This window comes from Battus philenor, unplaced genomic scaffold, assembly GCF_028537555.1.
Source record: "Battus philenor isolate CCGP_79_NKW_IND1 unplaced genomic scaffold, ilBatPhil1.0.hap1 SCAF_3, whole genome shotgun sequence".
Classification (NCBI taxonomy): domain Eukaryota; kingdom Metazoa; phylum Arthropoda; class Insecta; order Lepidoptera; family Papilionidae; genus Battus; species Battus philenor.
The window spans coordinates 15,559,712-15,582,977 of NW_027181693.1; the positions used below are offsets into that span (position 1 = coordinate 15,559,712).

General features: G+C 32.9%; 3 protein-coding genes across 3 annotated transcripts in view; 2 read left to right on the forward strand and 1 right to left on the reverse strand.

Moving 5' to 3' along the window:
* nAChRalpha6 (nicotinic acetylcholine receptor alpha6) overlaps positions 1 to 5,463 on the reverse strand; it is a 173,168-nt gene extending 167,705 nt beyond the window's left edge. The window contains exon 1 of the mRNA XM_068770438.1: positions 5,418 to 5,463. Coding sequence (XP_068626539.1) covers positions 5,418 to 5,463 — 46 coding nt within the window. The remainder of the gene's footprint in view (positions 1 to 5,417) is intronic.
* A 12,117-nt stretch (positions 5,464 to 17,580) lies between these two features.
* On the forward strand, positions 17,581 to 18,480 carry LOC137926751 (mediator of RNA polymerase II transcription subunit 27-like). The gene has a single exon (XM_068770442.1). The coding sequence runs from the start codon at positions 17,581 to 17,583 to the stop codon at positions 18,478 to 18,480; it is 900 nt and encodes a 299-aa protein (XP_068626543.1).
* Positions 18,481 to 21,494: 3,014 nt separating this feature from the next.
* On the forward strand, positions 21,495 to 23,226 carry LOC137926914 (mediator of RNA polymerase II transcription subunit 27-like). The gene has a single exon (XM_068770652.1). It carries the CDS (start codon positions 21,577 to 21,579, stop codon positions 22,471 to 22,473), a length of 897 nt encoding a protein of 298 aa, XP_068626753.1. The 5' UTR covers positions 21,495 to 21,576; the 3' UTR covers positions 22,474 to 23,226.
* Positions 23,227 to 23,266: the final 40 nt, after the last annotated feature.

Below are 23,266 nucleotides of genomic sequence, written 5' to 3' on the forward strand. Positions count from 1 at the left end.
TTAATATACGTAGAGGGTTTGGTTACCGGTTGCTGGTGGAAACTCAGCTTCCATCAGCTGCGAGTTCCCCAGAAGATCCGGCGCCCCCTCCAAAGGTACCCTAGACGACAACCGAGGGAGTTTTAATGACTAGGAATTTCACATAAGCGTGTCCTTCCCTTAAAAGATCGCATTTCTTTTTTCCACTTAGAAGATTTCACCCCTGATACGAAAAAAATATTCCTGGCTGTGGCGATATTTTTTTATGCTTTTATTTCTCCGATAATATTACTTAGAGACATCGTCCAATTACCAATGGTCGTGATCATAGCGGCTGAAATAATGATTGTCCAACTAAAAATGCTGTTCTTATTATTTTTTAAAACTATCTTTTTAGCAACTATCTATATTTGTTTCTCTGTGAATATTCAGAAATAATATAGTATAAGAAGATGCTAGTAACATTTTAATGTATTACATGACTTTACCTAGTTTATTTTTATATTAGCATATTAGAAAAATAATTATTAAATTATAAAATAAAATAGAAAATGTAACGAATACTGTGTACCTTTATACAATATACGCAAAACGAATTTTTTCGTTTTTACTACCAGTACTGAACATGAGCCTTCCCTATAAATTTCCAATAGGACTTGTCCGTCTGTCCACTATCTGAGCGGAAGTCCCACGCTGGGCTAACCGAACCGTGGTCTCCACTAGAGAACTTCGTCCCAAATCCCACTGACAGTTCAAGTTACCAATCCGCTGCGGTTACTTACTGGGCAGACTTTCGTTCATCTACCTATCGCCTCATTTCTAATTCAAACTCCTTTTAACTTAACTTTTTAACCTTTTAACGTAACTTACTCAATTTATAATAGTTTAATACTATTTTTTTCTTTATTACATGTTATGGATCTTCCAACAGGGAATTCCGAACTTTGACAGTTGACAGATGGCCATCTTGTTTTAGTTGTCAAACTAGATGTCAGTTGTTTGGTCTGTATTGCCAAATTACCATAGATATACTCGATACCGTTCGACAGCATGTGCACATAATAAAATTGTTTTTCAGAAAATAATAAAAAACGATTACAACTGAATACTACGATGTAAAATGAAATAAATCTGGTTTACGTTCGGCTGGCGTTCCTAGTGGTCGACCGCCCGCATTTCAACCATCGAACATTCCGAATTCCACCATTGTTTTAAAATACGTCATTAACTCAGCCGATTGAATAGAACCGCAACGCTTCACGTAAATATTTATTCATAGACGAGGTATGTTTTTTTTTAACATAAAATTTAATTATGGTCGTTGACAACTCTTACGTATTAATTCCTAAAACCACATGAATAGGATTGATTAATAAAAACGTTTCCTTGCTAAAATATCACAAATTTCTCACGGATACAACATGTCATTTAACAACAGATCGCAATATAATGCTTAAAGTTACACAAGAGTTTAAAATGACAAAAAGTACTAATATCAAATGAATCTTTATTATTAATTCACTTTTTATCTGTGGGTTGCTATGGTAATAAATTGCTATGCATTATTTGTATTTTATACCACATTTTAATGTATTTATTAATATTACTGTCAATGACAGTTCTCGTTAGAATTCAGACAAAATAGATCGGCATTTGACAGAAACGTCACCGAATTGACATATTTAAGGCAGCTGTTTTAACTATAATAATTAACACTTATTTAATATTATTATTCCATTAAAAATGATAATTATATTTTAAATATGTATTAATTACATAATACGAATATAAATATATGAAGTTTGAACTCTCTCGTACTATCTCAGGTTTAAAAGTGTCATATGCAAGTCAAGTGTCAACTTTATAAAAAATAACATAATCGTTCAAAATTAATTTCAAAGTAGTTTGATAATGTCTTTGGGATGATTAAACGACACATTTGCTATTAAAAATCTTTCAAGTTTTTACATCTATATCCAATCACCGTGTATTACATTATAATTATCTATAGGAATGAACAAGCTAATAACATCTGGCAACACAGAGTCTAGACTGAGGGACAAATAGTAAACGTAATACGTAGTAATCTGAATTTTAAAAATTCTTTTTCTTACTACGAGTATGTTATCTTTACGTTATTTATAGTTTCAAAAAATAAAATATACGTTTATCGCTTTAACACTTGTACACCTATAAGCAGTCATCCTGTATACGTGACATTCTAGAAATGTAAAGAAAATAATAATCTTGTAGAAATATTTTTTTTCATGTATAAATGTAATCAATCATATGTTAAATAAAGAATATTTGAATTTAGAATTTTATCAATTACAGATAAGAAATGTCGTGAACATGTATTATGTCAATCAGCCAACTATTATTGGATTAGATTTTTTTTTTGCGTAAACTGTATCACTTTTTCTTTTATTTTTTTTTTAAATTAAAAACAATCATACATTTAGGGGTTAATAGAACAGAATTCGTGTGCTCAAAAAATCCGGTTTCCTTTGTCAGGAGCGTACAAATACTCGACTCGTGTCCCAGCTCTTAACAAGGCGCACCGCCTTGGTCACACTTGGCTCTAAGAGTCTCTATCGCTCGAGGCGCCCCTTGTCGGAAAACATACGGCCAATCTATTCTTTGATGTCTCACTAGATGTACTTTTAGGTTTTGATTTTCGGTAACCGACAACGCGTTTTCTTTGTTCACTTTTCTCTACGTTCTTTGTGTTAAAAATTTTCTTTCTACTATACAATCGACACTATTGTGTACAAAAATAGCAGCACCTTTCTGGGTCTGATTGTGCGCATTTAATAAAGTTCCAAAAAATGTATTGAATATTCTTTTTCTTTGTTTTAAATATAGAATTAAAATAATAATCATATAATAGCATTCATAAGTTTTTATTTATCGAAATTTGTGAACTTGGTTTATTGACTGATGCAGAATTGATTTTATAATATACATGAAATATTGTTAAATTTCATTTTTCTCTCTGGCAGCTTAAATACGGACTGTCTATTATAATCTTTTGAAAATATTAAAAATAATTGAAGATTCATAATTGCATTTAAAGGTTTACTGGAATAAAGATATTTTGAATTAAAATTATTTGATTCCAATTACAATCATATAGTTTATGTCTATGACTACTAGAGTAGAATACCTAGAAATATTTCAAAAAAGCCTAAGAATATTCACAAGAATTTGGTTCTCATGATTTCTTTTTTGTATAGTAGCGTAATTAATAACAGGTATCTTGTGTAAGTACTGGCTATAAATAATGTATTTTTATTCTCTTTTAACTTAGAAAATGTTACCACCGATTGATTTTACCGCAGAAAATCTTACGAAGCGAAACGCTAATGAATAATTTAATTAGCTAATTATAAAGGTTGAACGGTATCTGAATCGTTTTGAACAAATAAAAAACTAGATTAGCTTTGAAAAGTGATCTCAACTAGAAAAAAAGGAATTGTCGTCAAAGAACAAAGTACTATTGTTGTCCTTTGTTTCTCCTGCAGCGTCACTTATTTGTCTTCGGGTTTCAAAGACTCAGCTTAGCGAAGTATTTCAGAAACGCTCGAAGTTTAAGAAACTCTCAATTGCTTACATGATGGAACAAACTTTTGCTCTTTGCTGAATCAAGAGTCGTTCAAATAACGTACAAAATTTCAAGACTATATCGACACTATTTATTTATTTGTTCACATAGGCCTACCCAAAGATATTTATATCGCCTATATATATAATCGCCTCGCTGGGGAGACGGGTTGGCAATCACAGTGAGGTAATATAGTAAGCAGAACACGCTTCTGCCCATCTCTAGGAATTTATTTGTAAGTAGTGGCAACCTTGTATAATTAATGCACAAGATATAATTCACATTACATAAGATTGTATCACTGCTCGCGATAAATATTCCTATTAAATTTCAAGTTTATCAGTTTTATGACTGCAGAAATAACGTAATAAGTCATTTCATTGGTAAAAAATGTCTTATATATGTATAGATTTCTTTGATTATCAAAACTATAAGCTGTAATTTTTGTTATAGCTGTCTTTAGATATACGCTACGGTAGTACCATTGTTGTACTTTTTTTTGGAAAAAGACAGTTGGCTAATCGACTAGCATATTATTATCAAATTTATATATATCTTATATATGTAATGAGAATGTTAGAATAACTCAAAATGATTGAATCTTAAATCAGATTGAACTCGTTTTTATTGGCGTTCATATATTTAAAGAAAGTGCCGGAATACTAAAAGCTCCCAGATCTGAATAAAGTTCACGTCAAACTTACTGGGACTTCTTTACATTTTTATTTATCTTTATATATTTTTATTTATATTTATTTTCCGTACTAATTCAAATAATTTAGATGAAAATCACAAGATTACATGGAACTTTATTGTAAAGCCAACAAAGTAGTTACTAGTTTTAAATTTTAAAAATGAAAAAAGAAGAAAAATTAATTGAATTTTAAAAATGATATCGTATTCGTTTGAACTCTAGTTCTATATTTAAAGAATTAATTGTCACAGATTATTAATTCATTAATTTATTCTTTGTTATATTTTTATAGCTTATATCATTTCGTTGTTTATAATGCTATTGTGTTATATTTTAGGGCGGTTACATAGCTAATATAAACGCTGATAAGAAAGAGATTGCTAACTAAAAGTAGACAATCTGAAATATGGATGCACGATGGAATATTTATTCGAGTACAGACTCGCCTCAAGCGTTAAAGTAATCGTATCATGTAACAGAGCCTATTTACTTTAATACGGTGGAAATTGTCTTGAAACTGTTATTATTTCGGCTTCCATTTTTCCCTTACTTTTTGTACTTTTAAATGAAAGTTCTAGAATCAAATGCAATGTCAAGTGTAAGATTTTAAAGAGGTTTTAAGCAATGTGTATTTTTTTTTTCGAAACATGTGTTTATGGGAGACGAAAACTAGTATCTATATTACCAAATACTACGTAAGTAGTGTAATATAGTTATTGCAAATAGTGCAACCGATATTTGCAGTAAAAAATTATAAATATTTATTTCGTTTAAAATACATTAAAACAGTTTTGTGCCTCTTAGTATATATAAGAAATATCTGTGTAAGAATATGACGTATTTTGTATATTTATTTCATTCCCTGAATATGTGGGAGGTATTATTTAGTATTTATGAATTTTGTTTGAAAAAATAGTATTTATGAAGAATAGTATTTATGAAAATTTAGTATTTATGAAGTTGGTGATTTTTTTTTGCGCGTTTTTACCTGTTTAACTCTGCCGGGAACTCGTATGCCATACCTGATCGCCGCTACCACATTCTGAACAAGTCACAACACTCGATGGAGCTACAACTCGTGGGAACAAGATAGGGTAAACAGACGCGAAGAGCGCCTGTTGCGCTTAGTTGGAGACTCACCGGGCAGGAGGGCGAACAGCGCCAGGGCCACCAGCATGGGGGCCATGGCGGCGACGCGCGGGCATACCACACCCGCGCACGCTGCGCTAGCACACCGGCGCGCTCATGCGGCCTGCTTACACACAACGGCGGCCGGCCCGAGCGGCGCTCGGCGCGGGACTGGCCGCGCCCGCCACCGCGAGCCCCCAACGCCGACCTACACCCTCTCCCCCCACACCCGCGCACACACCCCCGCCCGCCCTGCGCAGCCTTCAGGTGCGCGCGGCGCCGACCTGAGCCCTGCCCCTTGCAAAATCCTACAACCTCTTTACGTCCTCATTGCCCGTGTCCCTTCTTCCGTCACCGCGTGCGAATGTTAGCTTTAACTGTAATTCAATTGTTTCGTAGACAATTGGTTACCTAATCGAAACTCCACAGCCAATTCATTTTAACACCATCATCAAAATATCAACCGAAAAACTCTTTATTCCTTTCCCAAAGATCACCACGACCAGTCTTACACTGCTGCACCTTATTGTAGATGCGGCGGGATTCATCATTATCATATCAGTCGATAAAAACCCTCTTCAAGGTATAGACATCACCCAATGATATACACTCGGAGACGCGACGAGGGTATGCCCCCCACTAGGTATACTGATGACATATTGTAGTTCGCCAGAAGTCGTTGAAATCGGGCAGCGCAACACCTTGTACTTAATCATTTTCCCTGTCCTCTGCCGTATTTCCTTCTCCGAGATGTACCACCTAAAACAGAAGTTACCAGTTAAAGTATCTCCAAGATTTAAAACGTAAAGACGAGGAAGACCGCAAGAGATTGACACTCGTCTTCGTACTTTCTCTGTGGTCTAGGAATGTAGATGAAGGAAGGAAAAAGGTGCAAGAAAGAAGATCTTCAAGTGACGAATGACAGATCACGAGAGCATAAAAAGAATGAATAAAAGATAATATGAAGGATGAAAGAGAAGGTAGAGAGAAAGAGAGGCCACAAACAATAGTTCAATAAAATCTATGGGGAAGTCATATATCTAGCTTGATGGTGATGAATCTGTTCCTGTGCCGTAAAGTTAGTGATACACTGTGAATACGACAAAACGAAACGTTTTAGCTATCATTGTAGATCTTGCGTTTCACGATTTAGTCCTCCGTCATTTGAGAGCACAATGCACTTCACACGCGTAGATTATTACAATAAAGGCAGTGTAACAACGAGGGTTGTCACAAGTCCCCGTGAGTAACGGGAGCAAGGTCGATGCAGCCCGCGCCCGGGATGCAGCCGCTTGTCTTGTGCCGCCCTTGACAGGGCCGCGACCGCTGGGGCCGCCAGGTGACCGGATTTAACTGAGACAGTCCCAAATTAAAAACCGATGCTTGATACGAAAAAAGCTATTTAAACTATAAACATTTTGGTTAATATTAGAAACAATATTAAAGCGTGCACAATGAATGATCATAATTACTTTCCTTATTTATTATATGCAGGTGTCAAGATGTAGGTTTATGTTTTAATTTTTTTATCATTTAAATGTTAAGTTGACGAGATCTACAATTGTACATGCTTGACTAGATGAAACCTATTTATTCTGGCTTAAAGATTAAATACTTATATACAGGAAACAATGAAGTCAGTAGATAGGTCGAATCCTTAGCTGTTTGCACTATAAAAGTAGTATCGAGGCGATTAGTAGAAGTAGAAGGAATTTCGTGTACGGATTTCGTGAATCCGTGCGTCTTATTGCCCGGTGTAAGAAAAGAGATGGGTGAATTATTTGGTGTAATTCCGACGCATACGACTTAAATAAAAATTGGAATATTTCACTCATAGTTTTAATAAAAGCATTGAACGATAGAATACAAATGTAGATTTCATTTTTCAAACAGTATATCATCGAAATGTCTTCCGTCGAGCTGCACGCACGGTTAAAAACGGTACCTTGTGCAATGCCATACGCTACGGTAAGCTTGGTTCAATTGTACTGATTTGAATTTACAAGTTTTCGAGGATTATTATTATAAGCTCTCTCTTTGAAGAGATCCTATAAAAATCCATTTAACTTAAGACAGATGACATCAGTGGCCACGGGATAAATTCAAAGCGACTGATCATTATTTGGGGGAAGGCTCGGTTGGAATCACGTGTGTAATAAATACGATGAAGGAATTCTCTAGTTCGGCAGATAAATCCATAATTATGCGTCGATAATCAATATTACTTGCCTGGTCTAGAGCATTTAAAAATCCATTAATCCAATTCGTGGATAAAGCACACCAAATAGTCACCGTCGAGGATAACAGGATAGGAGTAACAGTGCCAAAAAGCTCCAAATCCCAAAAAATCGATTATCTAAAATTTACTTGAGGCCAATTCGCATACTTTTAGTTCTTCAACCATTTGAATTTTTAAAAAATGTAACTTCAAATACTGTTTTGAAATTTCATGTATAATCGCTCTTAGAAGTTTCCGTGCGGCTGATCATTTCCGTATTGAAAATTGTAGATTTTCAAGTAAACTGTTTTTAACCAGTGCAATGATTTGGAGAGTCCTTAAAGATCATCTTGGCTCTGGTTATGAGGTGTTCATAGCTGAAGTAGTTGCGAGGAATCATTGCCGGAACGAATTAAATTTACATTCGGTCCATCACTTATTCGTTTTTCGAAGTGTGGACAAATTGCCATGGAGCATCATTACGCTTACATACCTCGACGGCGAACGCGTTGCTCTCTGACCACTGCAATATCGTGACTGAGAAATAAGCATTCAGTGATTCAAGCGACATCCCCTCCACCACACCTTTTATTACTTTTCGAAAAAATCATATTTAAAAACATAAATCTGCCACCAGACACTCTGTATGTTTTTTACTATTTTTTTCCATCATGGATGCTTCTGGTATTGGAAACTAAATTTTTAAACTAGAATGTGTCGGTTTGACGTTGTCTTTTAATATTGTAGGCAATGGCTATATATAACAAAAATAAAAGTGTAAATTTTTTTGTCTAAAATCATTATTATTACTATTAGAATTTTAATTTACCACCACATCATCATCATCATTTCAATCGTAAAACTTCACCTGCCAGATTAAGACCTCCCCCATAAATCTCCAATAGAACCTGCTAGAAACGGTCTGCATCAAAGGCCACTGATGACTTTAAAAAGGTCGTCTGTTCAACTCGTGGCTGAACGTCTTACTTGACATATAGTATTTTTTTTTCATTAAAAAAAACTAACATAAACATAACCATCATCAATGTATAAGCAACCGTTTTGACGTTTATACTTTTCAATTTTAAAAATATAAATATTACATATTAAAATATTTAATGGTTCGAAAAACAAAATAGACATATATTGTTTTTATTGACTTATTTTACTACTTATAAAATACAAATCAGTCTTTTTAAAAATCATAACCTTAAACTAATAATTTAAATTGAAAAACTGCAGCCTTTAGAACTATTTTTTAACCAGGTGCTTTAACATTGCAGTAAGCTAAACCGCTAAATCAGGTCGAGCCTGTTAGTTACGATTTATGTTCTTGCGTATTCTTAACGATAAAATCTTACGCTAGCGCCATTTTCCCGCCTTTTTAAGCTGTCAACCGAACGTTGCATGCTCGAAGACATTTAGACCGTTGTCTGTGGTTCACAAAGAACATTCTGAAATTCGGCGAAACTTTGCCTATTTCAATGTTATGTAAGCATAATTTACGACTATTTATTTGCAAGTTTCTTGCCGTCTAATGAACCGTTTATTTATGTAAGAAATAATAGTTTAAAATGCTAACCGTTATCTTGTCACTAATAATTATATATTCTAATAAAATATCATTGTATATTCTAATACTAAAAATTAAATAGATTTGAATTTACGTTTAATAATACAGGATGATTCGTTAGAGATGTAAAAGGTTTAAAGGGCTGAATGTATAGCTTATTCTTCAGCAAAAAGCTTTAAAGCTTTTACATCTATTTCCAATCACCTCTATAAAGAAATCAGTTTGAAATATATTACATTAACTAATTTTTTCCATTAGCATGCGATTAAAAATCAGATAGAAAAAATAATCAATTTTAGTATGTAATAATTTTAATTTTAATTTGTTATTTCAGAAGCCATTGATTCCTGGATAGAACGTACTATATACTATTTCATAGTTTTATATCCACCCTATAAAGGTTTTACACCTATAACCAATCACCCTGTAACAGAACTGCGGATTCGAAAATTTCAAAATTCTTACCCCAGTCCACCGCCAATGGGGTTTCAAATTACATTTTTAATCACCGTCTTTAATCGTAAGAAAGCAAGATTATTGCAATTTTGTTGCCCCGCAGTGTGTGACAAATTTATAGCCACATAAAACCAACGGCCTTTTGTGATACTCATCGGGCAAAAATTTTTCATTAAGATGTTCCGATAATAAATTAGATATCTTATGGGTAAAGTCACCATTCTCGCAGAATATCATCGGAAAATATTAGGTTATAGCGGGGTGAGTGAATGTCCTGTGGATCCTGTTACACACAAATATTTTACACGTTTGTGTACGTGTATTGTTAATAATAGTGATGCCTGCAATTGTGACTTCACTAGCATTATTTCGGTGATTAAAACACACTTCCAAAACAACACCGGAGCATTTCTTCGGAGAAAGTCTAGCATTTCAACAGTTCAAACGTTTGCAGATATCCAAACGATCGGGAGGTTCAAGTGGCATGGCAAACCACACGCCCTTAGCCTAAAACCTACTTTATAGGTAGTAGTAGGCTATATGCTTCAGTATCACTGGATTGGGTTTTTTGAGCCATCGCAGCGTGGGGAGTATTCACCACCTTCCCAAAATGTCATGTTGAAAATGTTAGGTTATTGCGAAGTGAAGATGAATATTGTATACCTACTCCTCTTCAAAAACACACCACAGCTAAGTGGGGTATAGATTTTGGCTTGGGCTCATAACGAATTTTCTTTGACCTTCTTTATTGAAGGATAATAAGTTTTTCATTGTTTGTTCCTGTTATTCTTAAAACAATTTCCTTAATGCAATTTATTGTTTCTCTATATCTTTATTTATTGTTATATCGAAGAATTCCTAGTTTAACATCTATTTCGACTTATTTAAATCTCTTTTTTTTACATTTGAATGTAAGATTGGAAAAAAATTATAAAGAAAATTATGAAAAAGGTTATATTATTATTCACACTTTCCGCATATCTACTGTTAATTTATATAAAGGCTTGTAACGTTAGATACTCGGAGGCTGTTATAAATTTTGGTTTACCTAAACAAATGCTTTATTGAATGACAAGGCTACCTAAAGTGAATTAAGTTTAAATTGCTACTCTATTATATTTGGCGTTCCGAAAATAAATTGCTGAGCAGGCCGCTTACTTGTTTATTTTTAAAACTAAGAATCGGTTTTATTAAGTTCTTCAACATTGGTCATATTGTTACAAAATCAGCAACATTTATTATGTGACATTATGATTTCTGTAAAATAAATAAAGAAATGATTAAAAACTATAATAAAAAAATATGAAACAGAAACGCAAAATGATTGAAGAAAAGAAACAAGAAACAATCGAACAAATAATTTGGCAAATGTATGTTAATGAAAACATTTAGGTTTGCCGAAATCGATAGAACTCAGCACGATGCTCAAAAACCTCATACGAGTTGCGCAACTGGTGGGCTTTAAATTGTATATGGAAAAGACGAGACACGAGAACTAAAGTGACAGGCAAAACCTAGCAGATTGGCTTGTTAAAGTTGCATTGAACAGCCTATTTAGCAAAGAGGACAGAAGTTTGCTGTGGAGGTTTAAGATGTAGACCACGAATCAGCTAGCGCAGCGGAAAACGTCCACGCTTATTCTCCGTTGATGTTAGTGCTGTTAGCCTGAAGGCTTTTAAGCTTCATCGGAGCTGAGTTCACGGAACAGGAGAGTCCTTTAACTTAAAAACTAAAAAATAAAGCTGGTAGGGCGCGTACCAGTTGCATGAAGATGTTCGCACGTAGCAAAGCGCTCTACCCGTGTAAAGCTGTGAATTGAATGTGTATACGGCTTGAGACGGTAGCGTGGACCTCAGGCGAGTCAAGGTTAGATACGGATCCAACCACGGTTCGCCCACGCTGTTCGCGGTTAGGAAGCGATCGTCCGCTCTCTGAAGACGGGTGTTGTGGCGTGGTGAGTAGTGTTTAGTTGTGTTGTGAATAACTCGGTGACCTGTGTTGAGTGAATAGACGGTATCGTTAAGGCCTTTGGAAGACGCTGAATGCAGACCTCTTCCAACCGGTCTTATTACAATATAAGACCAACAGTAAACATTCTATAAATGAAATAACGATAATAAATTTAAATAACTTAAAGAATTTTAATTGTTTAAAGTACTGATATAGTTTTTGGAAGATAGATATGATATGTAGCAGGTCTTTATTGTAACCTGTTTTAAAAGTTCAGGTAAGAAGAAGAAAATTAGATTACCCACGTTTCAATATAATAATATAATAATGCACAGCGAATTGAAAAGTATCAAAGATTTTATTTAGCGTTCGAAATCATCTAAGCGCAACCGGTTTAGCTTATTTACCAACATTTCAGGTCGAAGTACCACTCATCTTATGAGATGAATACGGTCCCCTTGTAAAGATGAATTCTGTTTTGAGCAACACACTGGGCCTTTGATGTTAGACTGGCATAAATAATTTTCTTAAACGACCATTCCATACATATTCTTAATTTCAATATAAATAAATATTATTTATTCGTAAACAAAACATGTATATATATTTTTTAACTGGATAAACTAGAAGCAAAATTTCGCTCTTAAATTTGAAGAGAATTTATTTATATTTCCAATAAATATATTTTTTTCGAAAATAAACAAAATCAATCGCATTTTCAAATTTGATTGGTTTAGGTGTAAAATATTTAAGAGGTGCAATTTTAACTTAATTGACAGCAAAAAGGTTAAAAGCATTTAAACCTATTTCTCCTTAATATATAAAGTCATGACATTGAAACTTTATAGCTATAAGACATAGCAATAACTTCAGAGAATATAAAAAATTAATTATTGTTTATTTACTATCCTGCAGAGACAGAAGGTAACCCAGAAATAATTTTAATATGTAAATATTTCGTAATTATGTTGTTTAATATTCAATACAATTGATTTAATCTGTTAAGGTTTTACATATATAATAAATCACTCTGTATATATGTGCTTGTGGTTACATTTCCCATCCAAGTTACAGTATTAGTCGAGTTTTCATTATCTGCGAATATTTAAAAAAAGGCTGTTAAGAATATTAAAAGAAGAAAGTTTGCTTTGAAAATCTTCTCGCACAAAGGAGATTATTAAAAAGTTCCGGAGTGCGAAGCTTTTAAGTTTCGCGGCGGTGCACCGGAAATGGAGCGCGATGAGGCTCGACGGTACATGGTTAATAAAACGTTTAGAGCTTCAATGAAACGCAAAAAGCTTTGCGGGTCCAATTTACCGCGATGCCATCGCAACGAACAGATTTAAATACGAAATTTGTACTGGCAACACTTAGCAATGACGTATGTTTATATAATCTATATATATGTGTATGTGTGTGTGTGTCACAATTGTAGCCAGTTTCTCGTAAGAACGCGTTTCATCATCACCATCATCATCATCATCAACGCCCAGATGCGTTAGATAGAAGGTATTGTAAGACCGTTAATTGTGATGATCTTTAGAGAATGTCCATGCCTTGGTGTGGATTAATAGAAGAAAATAATTTTATTAATTAAAAAAGGACCAATATTTAGCCACTTCCGCACATGCAGTGGTAGTAGTGCATGTGCAGAAATGGCTAAATATTGGTCCTTTTCTTACTTAGGATGAACTTCCGCAAGGTAACGCCTGATTCCATTAAAAATTTTATTAATTTTTATTACTGGCTGTACCAACAAACCTTTTTTTATATCTCCCCCTCCATAGTAGAGTAGGGATTATTTATACAATTAATCTTTTTTTCTCTTTCTCAACCTTCTTAATATCTTCGATTCATTTCTCTTTTTTCCCTTCTCAATATCTTGCATTCCTTAATCTTTTCTTTCGTAAATCGCCTCGCTTCCCTGCAGGATCTTAATTTTAAATTTCCTTCATTTTTGCTAGCTTAGTTTTGCTTTTTACATTTATTTGCCTTAGTTTAATATTTATATTATCTATGACATTTTATTTTTAGTCGACTTTTAAAATTATCGCTTTAATTACCTTTTTATTTTATTTAAATTATTTTAATTATACCCTTTATTTCTTGGCTCTATGATTGTTGGTTCCATGACCTTCCTACAGAAGTCGTGGAAGATCTGACAACTTTCCTAATTGCTCATTATATGAGGCCATAGCTCTCTCTCCCACCCTACTGACAGGCCTTGTACTATCAGAAGTTATCGGCTTGGTGTGGCTCTATAGTTAAATATGGAATGTTTACAAGGCTATTTAAAATTAACAAGGTTTTCGACATGAAAATATTGATAAATTATTCAACATCGGTATCAACCGGCATCATAAAACTAACCTAGAAAAGAATGTAACGGTTTACCAGTATAATAAAGCGACAACTTTAAGATATAAGCAAAGCTTACATTTTAAGTTTATCTCATTTTAATCTATATATGTTTGGTTATAGAGTAAAACCTATAAACGGGAGAATGTGTAACTCATTTGCGGCGAGTAAATACTGCTAAACTGAAAGGTTCAAGTTATACAAAACATACATAAACGTTTCAAATTATTATTTCCAATTCGTGTTAATGGAGTCATATTATCCTTATCTTAATTATCTGGAGTTTGTAAATAGTAATAAACGCTAAAATCCTCAGCCAACGTTAGCAAAAACCGATTAGTATTCCTTTTAAAGACTTAATAATAACATCACCAAAACAAAATTGACACTTTTTCTAGGTCTTTTTTATCTGTGTATTCAACGGTAGTAGTTTAAAAAAGTATAATATGACAGGGGAAAATTTTGCCTCAGCTCTTGTCGGCCCAAGCTTGTGTACTATTTACGACAGATAAAAAATATTGTTTTGACATTTTTATATGGAATATTAATATTATCGATAAGATAATGAAAAATATGATATATTGCAGATATTCACTATCGTTCTATTATATTAATATTTTACATATTCGAAGACAGAGCAATATTGTGTAAACAAGTTTACTAATGATTTAAGTTTAAGTTTGCTATCCATTATTAACTACTACTTCTAATTATTTGGTGTATTTACGCTACACACAGTAGAAATGCCGTTGATGACAAACTGTTTTAAAAAATTAAATCCACATTTATATTATATCGTTCAATGCTTTTATTGAAACTATATATCAAGTATTACAATTTTTATTTAAGTTAGTGTGTCGGAATTACACCAAATAATTCCCGCGTCTCCTTTCTTTCATCGGACAAGAAGACGCACGGGTTCTCGACACCCGCACTAAGCTCTTTGCAGTAAGATGATTGGTATTCACAGTTCGAACAGTCAAAGACTTGAACAAACTACCAGCGTCATTATTTCCAATTATAACTCGGGAGTCTTAAAGACATGTGTAGATATGTATCTTCTAGGCAAGCATATACCTTCATAGACCTCATCGTCGCTTAACATCAGGCGAGATAGAGATCAAATCATTCGCCTATATATATCACAGTGAAAATATTATAGTACGGAGAGGTCGCTGCTGTCAATATTCTAGAATTTTTTTTGTGAATAGTTTCAATCCTACATAATTAATACACAAAGTGTGAATTAAATAAAATTATTTTCCGGTAATCAAACTCGTGACTTATAACTGCAAGCCTTAGTTCTTCACGTCTGGACTATTGCTCAACGGTTTACAATAGTCACAAACTAGACTGATGCGTGGTAAGATAAAACGAAGAACGTTTACGAACTGGCAATCGAGTGCAAAATATATTTGTAAGAAAACAAATTATATATATTTTATATATAAATGTAAACATTTCCATGCCATTATCAGCTGCAGGCTCGATTTTTAAAGTTAAACTAAGTTGTTAAAGAAATGGTAAGTAAGTTAGGTAGTTAAAGAAATGGTTAAACTAGGAGAGTCAAACGTTGAAAAAGAGGTTAATCGTCGCATCCAACTCGACTAGGCAGTGTTCTGGAAACTACGAAACATCATCTCGTGTAGCACCCCTCAGTGTGTACAAACGTAAGTGCACAACCAATCTGTGTTACCAGTGTTAATTACGATACAAAAACGTAGCCTCATTGGTAAGTTATAATTCCCTCAACGAACCTTGCAAAGGGCTTTGCTCTGGATTTTTCTAAAAGATCCAATTAGAAATGAAGAGGTTCTTAAGGAACGAAAGTTACCAATATAGCTTAACGGATTAGCAAGTAACTAGTACAATTTTATTTAATGGAAAATTTCACTATCTTTTTATTATCCAAGGCTTTATGGCATCCCATGCTGTGGCTATATACGCTCACATACCTCAGGCGGTAATCATATACAGATGCCTCTGAAATATGTTACATCAATTTATATTTTTCCATTGAGATACGTCAGAACATAAAGTTCATCCAATACAAAGTCTGCAGAGACAGATAATAAACGACAAATAATTATAATACATAATTTTTTTTTCTTACTTTATTAAAATAACGCTATCTATTAATTTAAAAAACATGGGTTTTTGAATAGAGCTACATATTATTTGGGCAAAATGAGCGATACATTCACCCCTTTGAAGTTTTTACATAGTATATAGCATAGCAATGTACTTTGCTACGCGTCGTCTCTTTTTAGCAACTGCAATTAAAACAATATATACGAACAAGAAAAAAAATCACAATCCTTTAGAGTAGTAACATTTTGAAATTGGCAAAGACTCAATTCCCATAAAGGTTTTATTTCTCTAAATTCCACCGGTTGCACAATAAACATTCCTTATCGACAGAATACATAGGATTTATTGCTGTTCTTTGTTTTACTTTATCCAAATGGAAGACTATAGACCCAAAAACAAACCTTATGGTTTAGAGAAATTGAGACTACGTATCAAAAAAGTTTGCAAGTTGTTGATATTTGTTTTATTTATTTTTAATAAAGTTTCTGATATATCTCGATAAATAAAAAACGTCTCGTTTATAATGCCTTTTCCATTAATTTTAAATAACCAATATGGTTACGCACCTTGTGCCTACCAACGTAATATAGAGCAGTTGGGTTTTGTTTTTGACTTTGTAATAAACATGAAATCATCCTTTCACTTCACCTGAATCGTATTACTAAAGCCGTAGATAGCAAAGTGTACAACTAACCATTGCACATTACAAATGCCTTAATACATTTATACAAATAAAATAATAACGCATTTAATCACTATTCCGTTATTTACAGACATATATTGCTATTTAATATTACACTAAGCACGTACAATGAAAATATTTGTGAATATATAATTTGAGCTAGTAGTAGTGCGTGTTTCGGTGCCGGTTGTTGTTGAAACTGTTATATCTTCTTTGCTCTTACTTCTGTCTTAGCATTACGTTAATGTCAGAAACCTAAACATATAAATAAACAAAAAATAATTCAGTTTTATTAATTTTATATGCTACAATAATGCGTTTTGTAACTACAGATAGACACAATTTTTATTTCATTTTTGTTATATTTCAAATCCTTTAAATAAATATTGCTCACAGATGAATAATTTTATTTTATTAAAAATATCATCATAGAAAGTAATTTTAATTTTATTTATTGCTAATCTCTGCAATTAAATACATTAATTAACGTTGGAATTAAATCAACGCTTTGTAATTGTTGCATTAAAAGATATGTGATTTTTTTATAATAATGTCATTAAATAATCCAACCAAAATATTACACACTTTTTTTTAAAAAAAGGGCTTATTTTAAAAATTATCTTTAAAATCCAACATGAAATTTATCAATGGTCACACTGTACTGTAAAATTAATGACGTCAATGTAACTATTGATTTTTAGACTTCGTCGGATAATATAAAGGGCTTTACTTGTATTATGAAATAAAAACTGGTCCGCGAGCCCTGAGTCCGACAACGCTGAAAAAGACGGAAAGGCTACCAACACCCAACAACATTCGAACATAGTGAATTAAAAGTTAAACAAAAATGAATCAGGTAATAAACCAAGAACAGTTAAATATTGCATTAAGATCCTTCTATAAGCTGCGCGTAAGTATTACCAAAATTTTCAGAAATCTTACTAATAACCAGCCACCCAATCACGAAAATGACGAGTTTGATGTCGAGTTGCAAGTACTTGCTAAAAGCGTCAACATCAATCTCCGAGAGTTGGAACGGATATTCAAAGCAATGCCGATACCGCCTCCTTTTAACATTGGTAAAAACATGTATATAACTCAAGAGACGATTGACGACCGCGAGGCATTGCACACGCATATGGTCAATGTTAACAAGTTGGCGGACAAAATTCAAGCACACAGTTCGCTTATACAAATAGAGTCACGTCAAAACTACCCGCCGATTCCGTACGTAAATCCTGAAATCATGGTACAAAGAGACAACCTTCATAACAACATTGTTGTACCATTTCAAGGAGATAAGATTATAAACAAATTCAACAGGTCTTTCAAAAACATGGACATTAAAATAACTAATGCATCTCCTACTAATACAGTTGTATCTATAACCTTGGGTCGCGTTTTAAAGGCCCTTGTGTCATTTAAAGGAATGAAGATGGAGTGGGTGATAATTAAAAGTTTTGCGGAGAAACTGGAACTTTATACTGAATCTGATCACTATGTGTTCAGGAGGATTACGAACAATGCTCATGCTGCTATGCTGTACTTCTACTCTCGATCTTTGCCTGAGAAGGCACTCTGCTCATTCTTGACATGGTTTCATAGCTATATAAACCTGTACAAGGAGCCATGCAAACGGTGCAGATTACACATGCACCGTCATTCCATGCTACTACCAGTTTGGCGTGAATTGAACACTCTTGAACCATATCATGATGAATGCAAGCCACAGGTTATGTGGAACTAAATTTGAAAATTTACTAATTTAGTTCTTATGTTTTCATTTATTTTTAATGTAAATTCTTGTATTGTTAAGTGCCAACTATTTATGTTAGCTAAGCTACGAAGCTGGTTGTATGATTTTGAAGGCCTTTTTATACAAGAATATACAATTAATATACAGCAAATAAAAAAATAGTAAAATGTTTACAAAAATTAAAACTACACAATAAACAAGGTATTATTTAAAAAATATGTGATGCTAGCAAAAACTCAACTTCTCATTAAAAATTATCAATTTTTATATTGTGCCCACCCCTTTTTCTTGCATTGTTGAGCTTTATTTGCAACTTTATGTGAAATCTTACATTATCTATGCTCCTAACTGTGTATTATTTATTTTTTATTGAACAAATTTTACATAAAAGAATATATAAATGCCAGTCGCCTCAATTTCAATCTTATTAATTATTTTGTTTTAAATTGCCAATGTGTTTGTATTCTGGGCTAGCATTACATATTTAAATAATATGTATTATATATTCAGTGGTTCAAGATGGTTGTACCATTTCACTACTTCATGTAAACTTATAAGTGTTGAAATACTCTTGAATGCACAAAACTATCACATTAACTTATAAGTCTATGAATCATATGTGTTACTATATCATAAATTTGTGTTTGTAATGTTTTTTGAAAGTTATATAACTTTACATCAAATTATACAATGATTGTAATAATATTATTTGTCATTGTCTAAATAATCTATCTAAATAACATGTTATACACATGAAATAGGAATGATATTACCATTGGATGGAAAAGAAAAGATTTGGAATTGTAAAGGTGTCGACTGATATGAAAGAATTATTTAATGTTACTAGTCATTGAAACATTTTGTTAAATTTTTTAATTGATTATAGTAATGTTAGATATTAAATATCTTGTGATTGAATTGGAACATAGAGGGTATTTTGAAAGTTAATTATTCTTTCAAGTTCTAAGTGTCTATAATCTAGTCAAACTATAATAAAACTATAGACGGGAAAAAAATATCATTGAAAATGTAACTATCGAGTTTCTTCCCAGGTTCTTCTCGATAGAATAAATATTTCGAACCTGGCAGTAGTGTAGGTATAAATACATGTTTAAATGTGTGTTATATCAATGTCTTGACTTTTCGAAGGTACTAAGCAAAACCCTTCTTAAGAAACAATTCAATGTTCAATGTTTTATTGCGATATTTAAAATTATTATTGAATTTTGATCTAGTCAAACATATATAGTCTACTTATATAGGTTAAGCAATATGCCAAATGATCTCATACATTTTTAATATTATTCCATATTTAAACTATTGTTAACTATGATAATCAATTAGTGAAGTAAGAAAATATATTTCGCTTTTGATGTTGTACAATCATTGTTTTTTTTAGACCCCAACCATTTTATAATTACTACCCGCTACTCCAAAAATTATGGACAGTTATAAAATGTTTTGATCAATTATATCGAAACGTAAATAAATGTATAAAAAATGATTTATTAAATACAAATAAATAATTTCTCAACTGACTTCCCAGGATTTCTAAAATATTTTGAGACATCTATTATCGGCATTGAAGTCTTTAAAGATGGTCGTTTTATTTTCTTAGATCTGCTGATGCCGCAGTGTGTTAATTATCACAATAAATGTGTGTTTCCCATTGTGGGACTCATGCCTCTGTACATCTCTGTATAATGTTAATGGTGTTAGTAGCAAATTTAATTATGCAGACCACAGATAATATTCCAGGAGACAAAATCCTAAAACTACATTTAAATTTTAGGTAAATATGATCTAAACAAGTGTTTGGCAACGTAGGGACTACACACAACAGAGGGGCAATACGAAAATGGATTTAGCTTAAAATTTAACCTTATCGCTTTAATAAAAAAATTATATAGCATTCCCTCCACAAGACCAAAAGTTTTCTTTCATAAAATAGTACAAGGGTAGAGGCTCTGAGAAAGTAATGGTGATTTTCATTGGTTAATTTGTTGTAATTATCAATTTTCCTCCGGCTATAATTAATAAATAGCTGAACTAAATGCATCCCTTCATGTAGAAAAAAATTCGTCAGCTTCTAATTGAAAGTTTTACTGTTAATAATTTATTATGTCTCGCATGTAAAGAAATATTCATGGAAGTACAGAAGTTGTAGCGACTTAAAAATACTTTTGATCTATTTTACTTCAAGGTTTCCGGTAATGATTTACACTTCCCAAAATATTCTGTAACATTACATTTATGGTTATTGAAGGTGTTTTGCGTTTTTGTATACAGTCTAAGGGCGCAACAGAAGCAGTAGAGTCAATATAACATTTTCCCTTTGCTTGTTTTAGTTAAAAAGCACCTCAGACGTTTCAGATACATGAAGGTTTATGTTATTTTCGATAGTGTTCAATCAGCTTATTATTTTCAATTATATTGCAGAATAATTCTCAACAACTCTGTAATAGGTACATTTTTTTTACGAAAACTATTTCTCAATATTATTTTATAACAATTTTATTTACAGTTCGTGCTTCAGACTTCACGAACGTTTACTAACATTTTCTATTAAAATAATTAAATTTATTTTTCTAACGTAATATTTCGTAGTGTTGGGACTCTCTGTGAAAGTTTTAAATATTAAAAGTTTATTATTTAAAATTTACAAGTCTTCTCTCTATTCAATCTGATTTTTAAGCTTTTGTAGACTTCTGGAAATATTTCTTTATAAATTTACATTTTGCTATGTTTAAATAGCTGCAAGAAGTCCCCATTTGCTAAAAATGGACAAAACAAGTGATATTCAGTTCCGACATGTCACACGTTTTAGTCCTAGAAGCATTGTCTACACTGTAACTACAGCAATTCTTTTATCGTTTACATTTAAAATAACGTTATTTATACTGGGTCTTAAAATACAATAATTTGTTTAATAAAATACCGGTAATAGATTTAACCTATTTCTGATTATAATTTCCGATTATATTGGTACTGGTACATCACTACCGTCAATATTGCATTATTTATTTTTGCTTTCTTCGAATAATACATATAGTTTTATATGTGAAACGAAATAAAGATAAAACAAAAATGAATCAGGCGATAAACGTAGAACAGTTAAATTCTGCCCTATCATCTCTCCGTACACTTCGCTCGAGTGTGAGCCATGTTTTCGAAACTCTTTCAAATGGATTGCGAGCTGATCACGGAGAAGATGGCAAAGATAAGTTTCTTGTTGAGTTGCAAGAACTTCTTAATAGTGTCAACATCAACCTTAGAGACTTGGACCAGACAGTTAACGGTTTGCCAATACCGGTTCCTTTTAACCTAGGTAATACTACGTATTTAAGTCAAGAAACGACACAAGACCGCCAAGCATTGTACACTCAGCTGGTCAACAGCTACAAATGGACGGACAAGATTCACGAATACAGTTCGTTTGCACACACTTTATTAAGTCAGAACTCTCTAAAACGTTCATATATAAACTCTGGGGGCACGAAACGAAGAGGCAAATTTCAAAGCAACCATAATGTTCCACCATTACAAGTTGACAACCTTATAAACAACATAGACAGATCTTATAATGATATGAAGATAACGATATCTAGACCTTTTGCTAGTAATGCTGTTGTATCTATCAACTTGAGTCATGTTTTAAAAGCTGTTGTCGCATTTAAAGGATTATTGATGGAGTGGGTAATGGTAAAAGGTTATGGGGAGACATTGGATCTTTGGACGGAATCCCGTCACAACGTCTTCAGGAAAGTAACGGAGAGTGCTCATGCTGCTATGCTGCATTTCTATTCTCCAACTTTACCAGAGCTGGCAGTCCGGTCATTCATGACATGGTTACATAGCTATGTAAACCTGTTTACTGAGCCCTGCAAACGGTGTGGATGTCATCTGCACCATACATCACTGCTGCCACCTACATGGCGAGATTTCCGCAGCCTTGAACCGTTTCACGACGAATGCAAGCAATAGTTAATGTGGTATTGAATGGGAAATCTTAAACAGATATGTTCCTGCTTTCCCATTCAATAATGGAAATGTAAGACTTGTGCTGTGAAGTGCCAACTATAGTTAACCGTACTATTTACAACTCCATGTGTGTATTCCTTATCAATGTATATAATAAATAAAGCTTATATTGTAAATGTATAATAAATAAATCCTATACTGTAAAAGATATTTATGTAGTGTTATTGCAAAGTAGTCTAGAAGTAATTGAGGTTTATGTATTAAAACTGCAATTACAGATGTGGCAGTTTTGAAATGTCGCCTAAAACATTACACTCATAAAACTGCTGCTGCAGTGGCATTAATTTGTCAGTACTAAGTAATTACTTCTGCAACTCCTGTAACAAGATCCGGACCTGCTTTAAGCTAGGTCAAGTCCTTAATTAGCTTGCAACTTATTATCAATACTTAGTCTTAAATTAACCTTTTCAATGTCTTATATGTGGGGCTATCTGATTGTGGGCCTCACATTGGTAAACACTGATCTAGATCCTCCAATTTGATTTATTTGACCATTCACATTTTATTTATATGAAGAAATCCACTCCATACATACCTGATATCTCTCAATACCATTCCAAATTATAATCCTACCAACGCTTTAGAAGTCCAATACAAAAACCAGTTTATGGTATTAAGTTAGACCATATGTAAAATTATTTCAATTATTATACTATTTTAATGTAATTTATTACATTTAAATATTATTGCAGTATATAGTCCATTTTTTATCTATGTAAATAAATTAGTAAAATGA

Bases quoted from the DNA above. Each gene is read 5' to 3' on its own strand.
- LOC137926751 (XM_068770442.1), top strand. From the start codon at position 17,581: ATGAATCAGGTAATAAACCAAGAACAGTTAAATATTGCATTAAGATCC.
- LOC137926914 (XM_068770652.1), top strand. From the start codon at position 21,577: ATGAATCAGGCGATAAACGTAGAACAGTTAAATTCTGCCCTATCATCT.